Source organism: Magallana gigas, chromosome 2 (genome assembly GCF_963853765.1).
Source record: "Magallana gigas chromosome 2, xbMagGiga1.1, whole genome shotgun sequence".
In the NCBI taxonomy this organism is placed as follows: Eukaryota; Metazoa; Mollusca; class Bivalvia; order Ostreida; family Ostreidae; genus Magallana; species Magallana gigas.
Window position 1 is genome coordinate 38,099,944 of NC_088854.1, and position 14,085 is coordinate 38,114,028.

Consider the following 14,085-nt stretch of genomic DNA (forward strand, 5'->3'; position numbering starts at 1 on the left):
AAAACCTTATATATCCGGATAATTAATTCATTATTATACCAAGTAGAAATTGATTTCTGTCTAATTCGTCCCTCAAACGAAAGAAATCATATTTCATTTGCCTCTTTTAAAAAAAATCCGGAAATATCTTGTTCAACGAAAAGACTATATATTATGCTACTTCCTGCTATTTCAAGTTAAATGCGCGGGCATGTTTAGACTTCCTTAGTTACGTAATAGTGTTGCTAGATAGAAGCTGCGTTTTCGTGACTCTCAAAGATTGGTAGTTTGTGAATACTATCAATCTTTGCCTTCGCTCATCGATTCGTCGAAAGTGTCCTGTGTTCGTGTGTGGTTATACATCGTTCGATTGGAACAGTTTATCAACTGTAAATTTATTTTTATTCCTTATTTGAATTCAGAAACTTGAAAGGCCGTATATTGGATATCTTGAAATTCATCGTGTCCAAAGATGAAGGACACTATGATTGTGACAACCGAAGTCCTGCCCAAGCGTGAACCGATTGTAGTAAATCGGGACGTTTGGTACAGCTTCATGAGCAAAGAGGATGCCGACCCTCAGGCCTGCTGGCTTGAGAGGAAGCGGCAAGAGAGGATAAAAGTAAGTTTATGCTTAATATGAAAGTAATGTTTTACATGTATTTACATTTGTTAACAATATATGGAAATAATTTTTGTTAATATTTGAAATTCGATTTATTTAAGGCTGAAAAAGCTGCCCTGGGAGCCTCAACATCTAGAGTTCCTACATCTACAACTTCTTCATCTGGATCTATGATCTTGGAATCCTTGAAATTTAGATATATTCAGCAGAAGGGTAGGGGTATTTGCATTTTACTTTTTGTAGATTTATTGAGTCCTGTTAAAGTCTGCTTGCTTTCTCAGACCAAATAACAAAAGCCGAAATGGTTTCTCATATTTAACTCAAAATATTTTTATCAATCCTTTTTGTTTTTTGAAATACAATTGTTATAGTAAATCTATTTTCTGTTGGATTAAAATAGTCAAAAATTAAGCTTTTTGGTGCAGCTTAGATTGAGTAAAACCACTGAATTCATGAGATTAATTAAATTTATTGAAGGTTAATAGGGGGGGTGGGGGCTATTAAAGGACTTGATATTTACAAAAGTACATTCATTTTTATTTCAACTAATGTTTTTGAAACTTTGTTAAGAAGGTAATTATCATTTAATTGAGAAATGTATTTATACAATAGTGGACAGAAACCAGAACCAGACACCTTCTCCACCAAGTTCAGTTTCTCCACCAAGTTCAGTTTCTCCACCAAGTTCAGTTTCATCAACTGCCTCAGATGATGAAGTCCCCAGAAACCCTAAAAAGTCATCTCCAAAGGCTGAAAATGAAAGCGATATTGCACCATTCTCAGGCCATATTCAGTCTTCAAACAGGAAACACTATGCCAATATAGGCCAATATTTGAATGAAATCTACAACAGAGAACAAATATGTGACATTTCATTCAAACTGGGCAGCATCATTTACCCGGTGCATAAAGTGGTTCTTGCTAGTCAGAGTCCGTTGTTTGAGAAGATGTTTGACAGCAAGGACTTTACTCAGCCACCCATCAGACCAAGGCAAATTAGGGTTACTGGAGTGTCAGAGGGTTCTTTAAAGTCATTCCTAAATTGCATTTATTCTGGTGATATCAATATCATCAAACCTGATTATCTGCATGAGATACTTGATCTCTCACGGATGTTTGAGGTGCAGCAAATCACTCAGATGTGTTTGCAGAAAATCTCCTCTCTTGGTCACCATGACATGCTGAAACTTTTGCAGAAGATGAGGAGGCATAAAGATGTTCAAGTTTGTGACATTCTGATGGATGCCATAGCCAAAAATTTTATGGAGATTAGGAACAGTTCCTCTTTCTATGGCTTAGATGTGGACACTATCTGCATGATATTGTCAAATGAAAGGCTTGATGTTAATTCAGAGATGGACATTTTTGAGAGCGCCGTGAGTTGGCTTCACCATCATAAGGAGGATCAAATGAAGAATCTGGAGAGAGTGATGGATACCGTCAGGTTCTCACACCTATCAAGCCAGCAATTGATGGAATGCTTTGTTAAATGTCCCGCCCTTAAGCAGAGCCCCCATTGTGTGGGCTTGATCACTATGGCTAACTGGTTAGTACATATACTCTTCAATATTATCTTACTCTCTATGTATGAAAAAGTTAAATCATACTATGATTTAACCTATTAGGTTTATAGCTTGAAATTAAACAATAAACATAATCATATCTAATACCAACTTTTATTTGTGACAACTTTATTTTGCGTCATTTGCCATAGTCAAAGTAGTTTGCAGCTACTAATTTTTGCAACAGAGATTTAAAATGTAACATTATAGTGCCCTGATTCCGTTTATTTTAATTCTGTGTGAATGCTTTCGATGTCTTAGTGTTTTGCTTGTGTATCGGTATGATTCCGGTGACGAGTGTGACGTAGCACTTGACCTGTGTATTATGCATTTGTTATTTAGGGCCTCAATATTTTCATATAAATAAATAATCTTTCTTATTAGTACCTTTGCCAATCGGGAGTCATTTCCAGCTTAAAGTAGTTGGTAACTACCGGCAGTGCACGTCCTGTAGTTCTTTGTTTTTCTCACACATGCCTTGGTTGTTTACGTTGCCGCCATTTTTCTTATTCATCTTTCTCGGAATTACCCATAGTTCCGTATTCTATTTTTGTAACGAAGTACCTTTTGGCGGATAAATTTAATTTACTTGTTTATATCGATTATAAAATACTTAAAGTTATTATTTTTATGTTTAATAATTAACTTTAAATTGTTTTACTTATTTACTATACTGTGGTATTTTCACGTTAATTGATACGAGACCGAGATTCTCTTACGGGATGGGGATTAACTATGATTGGATAATCTTTTTAACGGGATGGGATTAACTTATCTTATTGGTTGTAATTTGTCGTCTGCTTTTAGCACTCTATAAATACCCGGGACACTGAGAAACGGGTGCTCTCTCCTTTTTGTTGTGTGTCAGGAAGGACACACAAATTTTGCAGCATATTATAAGGTGCGTACTATTTCAGTATCTAAGTGACTGAAGTACATTTATAGTAATAGGGTTTAATTAATTATTATTACTAGTGATAGTGCTAGTTTAATTCATATTTACTAGTTCAGTACTAGTTATTTCGATTTATAGAGAGTTAGGGAATATTTTCGCTGTATACTAGTAGTTGTCACTAGTAGCGGAGATATTAATTCGTATTTTATCGAGAGCCTTTAAGTTTTATTTTGGTCGGGGGATTTTACGTATAGAATATAGTATTGTGTCGGTAATTGTACCGATTTTGCCATCGTCCCAAGGGTTGAGACTTGTCTGATTTTCTTTTTTTTGTACGGCGTTGTTACATGTATTTGTGTCATGTTATTTATGGTTGAATAAATTATAAACTTTACATCGTTTTGTTCTCAACACAAGGCAAGCGTTCCGAGCGTTACAATTTTGGCATCCACGGCGGGATCCGTTTAAAGTTTACGGGTCCTGTGATCGAATCATAACAACGCTCTGTCTTGGTGTTTGAGAAACAATAAATTTAATAATTCATTAAAACAAAGAAATCTAAAATCATCCAAATGGCTGGTCGGAAGAGCAAACGAAACAGACGTGCTTTACAGGAGTCCAGATCTGCGTCACGAATTTCTCGTTCACCCGTTGATTCTGCAACAGAAATAGATACTGTATGTAAAACTATCGATCAAGAGAGCCAAGGATACAATATGGAAACATCATTCAACGTAAGAAAGTCAGCACCTACGTGTATACCAGATAACTCAAACGCAAGTAATGTACTTGTGAGTAAATCTGCCTATACTACGGGCGATGGGTCAATTTCATGTACAAATGCCGTCTCAAGTACAGTCTCAGTGGCTGTGAGCACAGTTAATCAGCCAGATACCGAAGCCTGCACAATTATGTCAGAGCGTGATCACATAAGCGTACGTAGACCAGCTCATCACACAACAGTTTTACCTGTGAGCTCAGATACTGTTCCATTTACAGTGAGTTCATGTACAGGTCGTCCTGAGATAATGTTAACAGACACGAGAGTCATGCAGACTGGATCATACCCAGAAAACTCATCTCCATATATGACACCTGCACTTCCTTCCGTGATGCAGTCAACTGGTCCTATGCTTAGGTTACCTACCAATACGTACACTTCAGGTCTAACTCAGAGTTCAGTTTTTGTGCCTGCCTCCTCAAACCAACCCCTGTGGTCTGACCAAAGCTTCGCCCCCATAAGTTATAATTCTGCTTCTCGCCTGAGTACAGTTACCAGCAGCGCTGTTACAACAACGTGGTCCCATATCAGATGTCAAAATAACCATTTACCTGTGGGCTCATTTACAGGTTCAGTGCCTGTGAGTTCATGTGCAGGTTATGCGGGTAATTTGGCTTGTGCTTCAATGACAGAGTTTGCACAACGTCCCGACCATGTTGGTTTTCCTACAATCCCCCTTGCAGGTTCTGAACCTGTAATGGCAAGCCAGGACTATACGAGACAAATACCAGTACCAATTAAAACTACTTCCGGATCCGTTGGAGTGACAGATCATCCTGCACTGAATGCACTTACAGATATAGTACGGCAATTACAAACCTCTGTGGAGCGACTGGCAGAAAACGACAAAAGTTCAAAGAGTCAAGCAAGCTCTGACAGCGCCCCCTTACCCCCGAACGTTAGTAGCGACAGCGACACGTCGAGACCTGAGCTCCTACGGAGGCGTCCTAGCAATCGCACTCAAGTTAAAATACCCCCTTACACTGGAAAAGAGGACTGGACTGTCTGGTTCTGCAGATTTGAAGAAGTAGGAGATAGATACAAATGGTCCACTGATGAGAAGCTCGATCAACTGCTCCCTCGGTTACATGATGATGCAGCAGACTTTGTATTTGGTCAGCTTTCCAAGGATACAAGAAGCAGCTACAAGAAACTAACCAAAGAACTGACCAATCGATTTCGTGCTGTTGAAACACGACGAACCTACCTTGCTAAATTCAACAAACGAGTTCAAAAGCCTGGTGAGCGGGTGGAGGATTTTGCTGCAGACTTGAAAAGGCTGTATACAAAGGCACATCCAGAGAGAGACTCCAAGACTCGAGATGAGGATCTTCTCAGAAAATTTTTAGATGGTTTAGCAGATAGAGATGCTCAGTTTCATGTTGAGTACGTCAAGGATCCTCGTGACATTCACGAAGCTGTGTTACAAGTTACAAATTATGAGGAGGCTGGTCGACACCCATCCCCAAAGAGATGTGCTAGAGAGACAAAATCTAGAGCTGATACTGATACAGGCTCGGATGACCAGCAGGCAACTCAGAAATCAAAAGCCAAGCCTAAAGTTAGAAATACCACTCTTCACAAGGGAGATAACTTTCACAGATCCAAAGACACAATACAGGCCTTACAGCGACAAATGGGGGAGATTCAGAAATGTCTAGATGCCCTAGTCAAAAACAAGGACTATAACAATCAGCCGGCCGTGCCAAGTGTTATAAGTAGCTCTACTCCTTCAACTAGTGTGACCCACAATCAAACCGCAATACCAAATGGTCCTATGCAGCGAAGTTGTTACTACTGTAAAGGTGGAGACCACTTTATAAGGGAGTGTCCCCTTAGGATTCAGGAGCTGCAGAAATCCACTACTAAACCTTTAAACCGGAATTAGCCGTCTCTGAGGGTCAAGAGCCGGTTATCCAGAAAACTGACCGACAGACGAACAGTTTAGACCCAACAACAAATCATCAAGAATGTTATTTTGTTTCAAATCGTTTACCACATGCTGATGGAGTATATATTGAGGGAAAAATAAATGGGCTGGATGTTCACATAACAGCTGATACTGGTGCATCTCACACTATCCTGTCTTATAATGTTTATAAAAACCTGGCTGAGACTAACAGGCCTAAACTTAAAGGAAACTCAAGTTTGCAGGGAGCTGGTGGATTCTCAATTCATGTCCATGGGAAAGGAATGTTTGGTCTACAGCTTGGTACTTTGTCTTTGGAGAAAGAAATTGTAGTAGCTGACATCCAGGATGAAATGTTACTTGGTGTTGACATTTTACAGAACCTAGGCGAAGAAAAAGCTGATATATTACTCAGTAAAGGAGTGATACGCTTTCAAGGTCATGAAATTCCGTGCATACAGCGAGGTATGCAAGCAGGTATTACTCTCAGGTGTGTGGAGAGGTCCGAGATACCAGGCAACACGGAAGTAATCATACCTATCTTTATACAGAGGGCACATGAGGAGGATATATGTGACGACCTACTGTTTGAGCCTAGTGAAGATTTAATGGAAAGAACATCGTTATTGATGGCACCGTCTATAGTGAATGTCAGAGGGAAGATGACTGTTCCCCTTCGCATCCTCAATCCATTTGACGAGACTAGGGTACTTCATCCAGATACAGTTGTGGGTACTGTGGATGAGTTCTTTGGTGTGTTACGTCGGGTTGAGCAGGTCAACAATCTGACGGAGACACGGAGGTGTTCCAGTGAGTTACCTGGTGATAGGGATTCCAGGTCTGATGTTGTTCCAAAACATTTGATGTCACTTTATGAGGCTTCCTCACAGTTACTGAGTGAGACTGAAAAGGAAACCTTCACAAAATTTTTAAGACAATATCAAGAGACTTTCTCTAAGGACGATTGGGATTTGGGTCAAACAGATTTAATGGAGCATGAAACAGACACTGGGGATAGTAAGCCAATAAAACAGCCACCACGCAAAGTTCCAATAGCCTTAGCAGATGAAGAAAGAGATGCTATACTCAACCTTAGAGAGAGGGGCATTATTCAGTATTCTACCTCCCCGTGTGCCTCACCTCTGGTTCTGGCCAGGAAGAAGAATCAGAAGACGGAGAGCCTGGAGAGAGAGATGGAGAGGCAACGATGAGTTATTGCGGAACACAAGGCTACTATTTCGGCTTTGAGGAGAGGTAGGGATGAGGCGCCTAGGTCCTTCCATGATGGTCCGGGAGAGGGTGAGCCCTACAATCCGCGTCCGCAGAGGTCATCGGCTCCTCTCAGGAGGTCTCCTCGGAAACTACAGTCGGTGGTGCGCGTGGTAACCAGACCGAATCGTCCCAAGCCCCAGCAGCGTCCCTGGCATAGATCGCCATTGGATGACTTGTTCCAGCCTGACCACCCATTCCATAGTTCTGACAAGAGACATTAGGTATTAGATATGTGATTGAATATAATGATAAGTTAAGTAGATATTTGTTTATGTTAATTTTGAGCCAGTATTTTTCATTCTTGAATTATTTTTTTTATGTACTATACAGCTTGGATAAATATTGTAATCTTTTACTTATTAATACATTATAAAAGTAAATGCTGGGGAATGATTGTGTAATTGGTGGCATTCTTGTATATTTGATTGAGAATTGTTAATTGATGTATGAATAATTAATATTAACCATGAATTAAGAAATATGTATTAAGAGTATTGAATTGTTTAATAATTGATCTTTGCTGGAAGTCTTCTTTTTCTTTTCTTTGTGCTGGCATTATTGTAGATGGTTATCTATGATATTTTTCATTGTCTGATTCTGTTCGATTGATAAATGAAAAGTGTATTTTGTTATAACAATGCCGTATATGAGTTGAAATAATTATTTAAAGTACAGTACAATGTATATATAGTTCCTTACTGTGTGTGAAAAAGGTACTTGTATATTTAATATGGTAGACATGTTGATTGTCAGTCTACAATGTTATTATTCTTTTCTTTGTGTATTTTTGAGTCCAAAGGGACTTGGACTCTGAGAGAGGGGCAAAATGTAACATTATAGTGCCCTGATTCCGTTTATTTTAATTCTGTGTGAATGCTTTCGATGTCTTAGTGTTTTGCTTGTGTATCGGTATGATTCCGGTGACGAGTGTGACGTAGCACTTGACCTGTGTATTATGCATTTGTTATTTAGGGCCTCAATATTTTCATATAAATAAATAATCTTTCTTATTAGTACCTTTGCCAATCGGGAGTCATTTCCAGCTTAAAGTAGTTGGTAACTACCGGCAGTGCACGTCCTGTAGTTCTTTGTTTTTCTCACACATGCCTTGGTTGTTTACGTTGCCGCCATTTTTCTTATTCATCTTTCTCGGAATTACCCATAGTTCCGTATTCTATTTTTGTAACGAAGTACCTTTTGGCGGATAAATTTAATTTACTTGTTTATATCGATTATAAAATACTTAAAGTTATTATTTTTATGTTTAATAATTAACTTTAAATTGTTTTACTTATTTACTATACTGTGGTATTTTCACGTTAATTGATACGAGACCGAGATTCTCTTACGGGATGGGGATTAACTATGATTGGATAATCTTTTTAACGGGATGGGATTAACTTATCTTATTGGTTGTAATTTGTCGTCTGCTTTTAGCACTCTATAAATACCCGGGACACTGAGAAACGGGTGCTCTCTCCTTTTTGTTGTGTGTCAGGAAGGACACACAAATTTTGCAGCATATTATAAGGTGCGTACTATTTCAGTATCTAAGTGACTGAAGTACATTTATAGTAATAGGGTTTAATTAATTATTATTACTAGTGATAGTGCTAGTTTAATTCATATTTACTAGTTCAGTACTAGTTATTTCGATTTATAGAGAGTTAGGGAATATTTTCGCTGTATACTAGTAGTTGTCACTAGTAGCGGAGATATTAATTCGTATTTTATCGAGAGCCTTTAAGTTTTATTTTGGTCGGGGGATTTTACGTATAGAATATAGTATTGTGTCGGTAATTGTACCGATTTCGCCATCGTCCCAAGGGTTGAGACTTGTCTGATTTTCTTTTTTTTGTACGGCGTTGTTACATGTATTTGTGTCATGTTATTTATGGTTGAATAAATTATAAACTTTACATCGTTTTGTTCTCAACACAAGGCAAGCGTTCCGAGCGTTACAATACTACCGGTATTTTAAAAGTAATACAACATTGGTTTTGAGAACTGGTTTGCGACGAGAATATAATAGTGACGATCAGGCTCTTGCAAACCTAATCAAAGATTTCGATTCTCGGAAGCGAATAAAAGTTGGTTTACAGTAAGGCATATATATTCCCAGTCTGTCATGTGAAACAGGCATTTTAGATAATCTGCTCTTTTTTGTTGTGAAAAAAAAATGACAGTGTATTAAAGAATATGTGAATTCAATGCATCTTTTATACCTTGGTGTAGGGTTCAGACCTCGATCAGCCTCAATCAGCAAGATCCTCTGAATCTGGAGATTCAAGAACCTAGGAGCCTTGCCAACAGTGGAGGGAGTGTTGAGCAATATCTAAAGGTACATGAATAGTTATGTTTCTTTATAACATGGGTACAGTGTACCAAATTGTTTTTTTTCCTTTTACATTAATTTATGCTGTATTTTTTAATTAAGTATCTTTATACAGTATTATAAGCAGGTATTACCAGTAGCTAATTTTACTTCCACACTAAAAGATGATGCTTCTATAAATAATAAATGACAGAATTGACAGCATGATCAGGTTTGCTCCATGTGCAGCAAATCATGCTTAGATAGATTGATCATCGGTCTGTATATAAAGTATTGTCAAAGGTAAGTACAGTATATATGTATGTTAAAAACTCAACTCAACACTGGAATGAATTAATGGAACAACTGTTGATTATAAACTACCTTGAAATTCATTTGTTTGCCCCTTTTTTTTACTCGCAGTGTTTATAAACTTAGGATGGGAAATTCATTTTTCTTTTCAACGTTGAGAATTAATTTGATTACATGTGTTATAATACCTAGAATTTTATGAAATACACCTGCATACACAAATTACATAATTATTCATTAGCTGACTTGGAGAGAACAAAAACTTCTTTGAGAGGTGGCATAATATTATAAATGTATTTGATATATTATTTCCTTTTTACATGATGCATTTTCATACAAAATATTCTTTGAGAGGTGGCCTAATATTAGATATATATATGATATAGCTCTAGCTATTTCACCATTTCAGTGCAATAATCCATTCTACTAGTATGTCTGCTCCACATTCTGACCTATTCCTTTTCTGTCTTTCTTCTTTCTGTTGCCTGTATAGACACACTTTAGCTCTGAGTTCAAGGAACCTGATGTCACATATGACATTGTTCTAATGACCGAAGATGCTATCGAGGATTTTAATCGTCATGCCTGTTCCCGAAGTCAAAGCTGGTCCACCATTTCTTCACCTTGTATCAAGCAATACAGGGAATCAAAATGTAATGCTTTATTGTCAACATACCATCAAAAATCAAAAAACTAAAAAGAAATTGATGTGAAAATAATATAAGAAGGAGGATAAAACAGTAAGAAGTATATTTTTCCAGGCTCATTATAAGGAATAATGACTTAATTGTTTTAATTCAGTAAACTTCTCTGCATGTAAAATTAGAGATATTGGGATAAAGAAATGTTGTTTCCTAACAAATAAGATTATTTATATTAGTAGAAGAGAGTTTAACAAATGATGGGTGAAATATTATTGCTTCATTCATTAATTCAACTAAACCTATTATTCTATTATCCAAGTTCCTTGTTAGCAAGTTTTACTGTAGGTGTTTACCTTGATAACAATTAACATACTATTGAGGTATACCTTAGATAGCCATTTTATTTGTACAAAACCTGTTTTCTAATCAGTTCATCTTAAGCTTTCTGTCCCTTTTATTAACTTGATGTGTAGTTGCAGCTAGGCAAAAAGGAATGGATAGTTGGATACTTTCAAATTTAAGTTGATCAAATTAAGGTTTAATTAAACTATAAACCTTATCAAAGTGCATGAATGCTCCTAATTTTTAGAAACTTTAAATATTTAAATTTCAAATTCATTTAGAAGTTGTTATTATTATGGTTTTTCCCAGGGACAGAGTTTAGAAAACTTCTTTACAATGAATTTCATTATCACTGTGGAAATTGATATCTTAAAAAGTTCTGATGTTGAAACATTAATCTTGCAGTTAGATATTGAGGTACACTGAGCTAGGGACTTGCTTCCTAATAATGTACATGAACATGCTTAAAACAGCTTATTATATTATTGTAAATTTTATATGTATACCTAGGGTCTATGATGGACGACACAGAATCTGAACTAGCCGGAAAGCCAGCCAGATTGGGAACTACTGGACTACAAAGCATGGATTGTATGATGGGGAGGAAACCAAAGCAAAAAGATGCTCCTAAAATGGAGGGAAAAAGCAATGACAAACATGTCAAAAAGAAAAGGAGTAGACGATATAAAAAACAGGACCTCTCTGATGGTAGTAAAGAGGATACCAGAAAGGCGATGGTGTGGGGAGGAGACCAGTGGTACATGGTTGGTAAGTAATTTGGAAGTTCTATTCAGTGTTTCTCTGTGTGCGTTTTTTTTAAACTTCCATATATTTCTAATCTGTTGATATGAAGACTTATGGAGACTTAATGTCTTAAAGGGAAAAAGCCACTGTTGAGGTCTAGCTATCAAGATTGTAGTAGATTATACACTGAAGGACATGTTTTCTTTCATTCTTTTCTGTGTCTTTTTTTTTTTTAACTTGACCATATCTTTTAAACTTAAATAAAATGGAGACTTAAAGTCTTAAATGAAAAAAGTCACTGTTAGAGGTCCGTCAAGATTGTAGTAGTAGATAGATCAAGGTGGTTGAATTTCCATGGGACTTTGACAGGGTCTGGGGCAAAACATATCACAAAATCAGCAAAAATTGCGGTTTACCAAATTAATATTCATTTTGAAGAGAATATATACATGTATTTGTCAAATCAAATCATGTTTAAATCAATGCAAGATGATCAAATTATGCAATTTTTGTAGGTGGAGCCAGGTACAAAGATTCGGAGTGTCCCTCCCCCACAAATAAAGTATTGGTGTACTCGTACGAGACCAAAGAGTGGAGGCCAGTGGCTCCATTGAATGTTGCCAGGATGGAGCATTCCCTTTGTGAAGTAGATGGCTATATATTTGCTATTGGTGGAATAGGTGAAGGCAATCGGTATGTACCAGTATGTCTTTACAATTTTCAGGACAAAAAGAGAAATATTGATTAAAATTAATGGAAAGAAATCTGGGTGATAACTTTTATAATTATTTTTATATATTTATCATCAATTCAGCTTGCTTTCATCAGTGGAGTGTTATAATCCCAGAACCAACTGTTGGTTTTATGTGAAGGCACTCCCTGAGCCCAGGGCTGCTGCCTCTACCTCGGCTGAGGGGGGCAATGTTTGTCTGAAAGGGGGATACAGTCAAATGAATCATGGACAGCCCTCCAGTTCTTGCTATGAGAACAAGGTTGAATTGTTCTACAATATGGAAACCAATAAGTAAGTAAAAAAGTCATAAGCTAGCTCAAAACTTTTCTTGTCTGATAAGACTTGTGTGCCTTAATTGTCAATGACTGAACTTTTTCATATTTTTCTTCTCATTTGCATTTTTTTAAGGTTTAATTGTGATCAAATCCTGTTTCTCATTTATTCACTGTATTATAATTAGTTATACTAAACAGTTTTTCTGATTCATAAATGTACATTATGATTATATAGTAATCTTTTCATATCTTTTTGTTTTCAGGTGGTTAAGAAAATACTAAGGCCCATCCATCAAACTGAAATCTTTTCTGGAGTTTTTTGATTTTTTAAGGACAATTTAAACTCTAAGCTTGATCGAATTCAAATCTTTAATGTCAGTGTAATTTTTTTAATTGGATGTTTTAAAAACATTGATGTAAAATGGGGCAAAAGTAATTAAATAGTATGCAACTGTTGGTATTCAGTTTTTCTTTAATGGGGACTTAATTGCTATGGTAAAATGGTCAATACTTGTACTCTTATTTAAGGAATAAGGAATCATTTTTTGAGTACATGTATTATGAGGGTATAATTTCGGTCGGGGCATGAACAAATCCAATAAAGCCTGAAGGGCTTGATCACGCCCCGACCGAAACTATCACCTCATAATATTCAAAGAATGATTCCTCATTGCTTATATTTATATAATTTTATGCAATTGTACGATTAAATATTGAAATTTGAATAAGCAAACCCCGCTGGCGCCTCAATTATACGTCATTTGAAGTTATGAGTTATATAGTACAAAACCGATACGTAGTGTTATCACAGGCAAAGACACTGGAAAATGTAAATATAAAATGATAAATATATGCATTGTAATAGTACTCGGTGCATGCCAAAAAATTGTGAACTGTACCCAGGAGTGAACTTCAGTGGAAGCATACATGTACATGTACTATAGCTGATAATAAATCCCAGACAGCTACATGTGGCCTATGGATTCGCGGAATCACACGTAATTAAAAATAAAACGCCGTTTATACGATTCAAACACCCTCTTCATGGAGAACGATGGACTACGAGCCTCCGCCTATCACAATGAGCTACGTTGACACATTAGAGTACGGGTGAAAAAAATTTAACTTTTTTGACAATAATTAATAAAGTAAAACGTTTTTGGTGAAAATCACAAATTTGACCCATTATGGGTCTAGACTCTATTTTAATAAATCAATATTAAAAATCAAAATAAACTTATTCTTTAAATAAAAGTACTTTTAAGATGGGGTCAGGACCCATTCAAACCTAATTTTGCAATTAAGAACAGTGAATGACCCAAGATTTAGGCAAAAAACGATGTTCAGCTTAATTTAGAAACCAATACCTGTCGTATTTATAGAATGAAAGCACAATATTGAATTCCATTGTGAAATTTATCATGAAAACACTGCATACAAGTCAAAAATTAATATTCTAACTTGAATTGAAATTCTTATGCTTCATTGCTCCGAGTGGGGGATATACAACGCCTTGTACGTGCCTGTTCTTTGACAAATGTAAAATATGTTGGCATTGCGAGGATTACGAATTTTGCTTGCCGAGGGGAGGGGGGGGGGGGGCTCTAGGGGAATTTTTTGTGAAATTAATAAGTTTTACTTTTCTAATGCATGGGACCCTCTTGATCCCCACACGTTGTGCATAATCAAACAATTTTC

The 14,085-nt window shown here is 36.7% G+C and overlaps 1 protein-coding gene across 1 annotated transcript; it reads left to right on the forward strand.

The window, feature by feature from the left end:
- Positions 1-226: 226 nt before the first annotated feature.
- Positions 227-12,843, forward strand: LOC136272985 (kelch-like protein 3). Its single transcript, XM_066076428.1, has 9 exons — positions 227-601; positions 706-817; positions 1,217-2,150; positions 9,259-9,364; positions 10,143-10,302; positions 11,146-11,403; positions 11,895-12,072; positions 12,194-12,403; positions 12,651-12,843. The coding sequence occupies exons 1-9, from the start codon at positions 452-454 to the stop codon at positions 12,667-12,669; spliced, it is 2,127 nt and encodes a 708-aa protein (XP_065932500.1). The 5' UTR covers positions 227-451; the 3' UTR covers positions 12,670-12,843.
- Positions 12,844-14,085: the final 1,242 nt, after the last annotated feature.